At 44.7% G+C, this 3,288-nt stretch overlaps 1 protein-coding gene across 2 annotated transcripts; it reads left to right on the top strand.

Annotated features, from left to right (window-relative positions):
• The first annotated feature begins 10 nt into the window (after window positions 1-10).
• Window positions 11-2,691, top strand: LOC104984351 (GTPase IMAP family member 7-like). 2 transcript variants are annotated; one of them, XM_010834037.1, is made up of 2 exons: window positions 11-120; window positions 858-2,691. In XM_010834037.1, exon 2 carries the CDS (start codon window positions 896-898, stop codon window positions 1,778-1,780), a length of 885 nt encoding a protein of 294 aa, XP_010832339.1. In that variant the 5' UTR covers window positions 11-120; window positions 858-895; the 3' UTR covers window positions 1,781-2,691. The 2 variants fall into 2 exon arrangements, with proteins under 2 accessions (XP_010832339.1, XP_010832341.1); XM_010834039.1 differs by lacking the exon at window positions 11-120 and adding an exon at window positions 127-292.
• Window positions 2,692-3,288: the final 597 nt, after the last annotated feature.

Raw genomic sequence — 3,288 nt, 5'->3', positions numbered from 1 at the left:
TGAATATGAATAAATACAATGTGGTTAATTTGGTCTGTTTCCAAATTTTCTGTTTTTGCTTTGCTGTTCTCTCTATTCAGGGACCAACATCATACTGCTTTAATGATAGAAACTGTGATGGTAAGTCATAAGGGGCTTTCCCTCCCTGGCTCCCCATGCACACTTCATTCAGACTGACACCAGCTATAACAGGCCTGTTCAGCCATTGGTCAGGCATCCGAGTGGGTCCCTCCTCCCAAGCACGTGAGCAACTGGTAACCAGCGACCAGTTAACAACCTCCTTCTGCCACTGGTGAGGCCACTGAGAGTCCCTTCCCCCTCTCTATTGTATATAAAAGCACCCTGAACGCTGAGTGAGATGAGAGGGTTCTTAGAGACGCTAGACTGCCATCTCCTCGGTCTACTGGCCTTCTGATTAAAGTCTTCATTCCTTGCCCCAACAACTGGTATCCGGATTTATTGGCCTGTTGTGCAGTGAGCATAACAGCCTGGGCTTGGCAACAGACCTGACACTCCTTTGTGGGGATACTGGAACTACTTTGCTGTTTTATCCACAGCAATTAAACTGTTTAATTTTTCTGTTTCTTTTGTGAACAATGTGGATAATAGAATATTACAAATTTCAGGGAGGCTGCTGCTGCTGCTGCTAAGTCACTTCAGTCGTGTCCGACTCTGTGAGACCCCATAGACGGCAGCCCACCAGGCTCCCCCATCCCTGGGATTCTCCATGCAAGAGTACTGGAGTGGGATGCCATTGCCTTCTCCATTCAGGGAGGCAAAGGAAGTTAAAAAAAGACTTGAGAATGGTTCCTACTTGCCTGAATTGACTCTCTTCCCCTCTCCTTCCTTTTCTTAAGGTGGAGTCTGGGTACCCCCAGAGCCTCTTGATGTTAACATGGCTGCCACCCCTAACAACGCTCTGAGGATAGTGCTGGTAGGGAAGACCGGAAGTGGGAAAAGTGCGACTGCAAACACCATCCTCGGGTACAAAAAATTCGAGTCTAAGATGGCTGCCAACGCTGTTACCAAAACTTGTCAGAAAGCGTCCCGGGAATGGAAGGGGAGAGAGCTTCTTGTTGTTGACACCCCAGGGCTCTTCGACACCAAAGACAGCCTGAATACCACCTGCAGGGAAATCAGCCGATGTGTCCTCGCCTCCTGTCCTGGCCCTCATGCCATCGTCTTGGTCCTGAGGTTGGACCGTCACACACAGGAAGAGCAGCAAACCGTGGAGTTGGTCAAGAATCTGTTTGGGAAAGCAGCCATGAAGTATATGATCATCTTATTCACTTGCAAAGAGGAGCTGGAGGACCAGAGCCTGAGCAATTTTCTGGAGGATTCGGATGGAAACCTACAAAGCCTCCTACAGGAGTGTGGAGACCGCTGCTGTGCTTTCAGTAACAGCAAAAACACAGAGCAGGCTGAGAAGGAAGCTCAGGTGCAGGAGCTGGTGGAGCTGATAGACAAGATGGTGCAGAACAACCAAGGGGCTTACTTTTCTGACCTCATTTACAAGGAAACAGACCAAGAGCTGAAACAGCAGGAGGAATACTTGATGAAAAGCTATGCTGATACATTTAACAAGCAAATTGAACAAATAGAAGTGGAATATGCCCAAAATCCATCAGAAGAAAAGATGAAAAAAATAAAATCGATAACAGACGAGTATAATGAACAAATGATGAATGTAAGGGAAGAAGCTGAGAAGAGAATATTGCAAGCTGTTTTCGACAAGATTAAAAACATGCTTTCAAAAATATGGCAAATGTTGTGGAAGTAATGTACTGTAATTTTATTTTTACTTCTCAATTTACTATAGCTTGTTAATATGAAAGTAAAAGTGAAGTCACTCAGTCGTGTCCATCTCTTTTCAACCCTATGTATTATAGCCTGCCAGGCTCCTCTGTCCATGGGATTTTCCAGACAGAAATACTGGAGTGGGTTGCCCTTTCCTTCTCCAGGGGAATCTTCCCAACCCAGGGAACTTGGGTCTCCCAAATTGCAGGCAGACTCTTCACCATCTGAGCCACCAGGGAATCCCTTTCTTGTTGATATGATACTTTGTATTTTCCTAAAATGGTTAAAACCATATCTTATTTCTGATTTCTTCTTACAGTCTGACCTTACTCTCTCCATTGAGTTATGGGTCTATGTCCCCTACCTTGAAATTGAATGGACTTTGTGACTGTTTTGAGAAATAGTGGGTGGCTGAAGCAACACCATGTAACTTCTAAGATTCAAGGAGATCCAACCAGTCCATTCTAAAGGAGATCAGTCCTGGGTGTTCTTTGGAAGGAATGATGCTAAAGCTGAAACTCCAGTACTTTGTCCACCTAATGCAAATAGTTGACTCATTGGAAAAGACTTCTAAGGTTAGATAGGGAAAAATGCCTCCTTGCTCCCTCATGGTGGTTACCCTTGGAATTGCCCACCATATTGTGAGGAAGCCCAAGTAGAAGCCAAGTCACCCTGGGGAAGAGGACCTGAAGTCACTGGCCCACTGCCTGGCTGATATTTCATTTGCCAGCCAAAACCACTTGCTGGCCATGCAAGTGAGGCAACACAGAGTGAATTCTCTAGCTGCCAACTGATGAAACTGTGAAGAGCAAAGATAAGCCATTTCCATGGGGTCCTACCCAAATTGCAAATTCATGAGAAGAATAAATGATTGCTGTTATTTTAAACCACTAAGTTTGGGGATGGTTTGTTAAGGAGTGAGCGTCAACTACAATTAAATGTCTTTGTAGCTCATTGCCCAGCACTCCTGGCTCCCACCTGTGCTCACACACAATGCCAATGAATTTAAGAGTTTATGAAATTGACATAACCAGGTAATAATTCATTTTGTAGAGTTCAGAGATTCAATTTAGGAAAATTCAAATAAGAAACCCTGCATACATTAAGTGTAGGTCCCACTGGTGTGTTATTTCAATCCACACACCTATGAGAACTTTGTTAAGAGAACCATGCCAATGCAGCATGGGCTTCTCTGGCACCATTATTCTGTGGTTGGTGGGGATGTGGAAGTAAATTCTCTTAGTGTTTTTCTCTCCCCCTTTTAAAGGTGCCATCCTAACTTAAAGTGTTCCTGACTGTAACTTAAAAAAATCCCTTCTGTGCCAAATATTTTTCATTTGCCTCTGCCACATCCACACTTCACCCCTCTTCACTCTAACTTCTTGCATGGGAGGCTGATCTACATGGACAGCATCAATGGTATCTCTTGCTCTCTGACCTCTGCTTGGTTTCTGCCAAACAGAATCCAAGCAGAAGATCTCTTGAGGGCAG

The sequence above is a fragment of the Bison bison genome, unplaced genomic scaffold, assembly GCF_000754665.1.
Source record: "Bison bison bison isolate TAMUID 2011002044 unplaced genomic scaffold, Bison_UMD1.0 scf7180017845376, whole genome shotgun sequence".
Lineage (NCBI taxonomy): Eukaryota > Metazoa > Chordata > Mammalia > Artiodactyla > Bovidae > Bison > Bison bison.
This window is presented reverse-complemented; position numbering and strand designations above follow the sequence as displayed.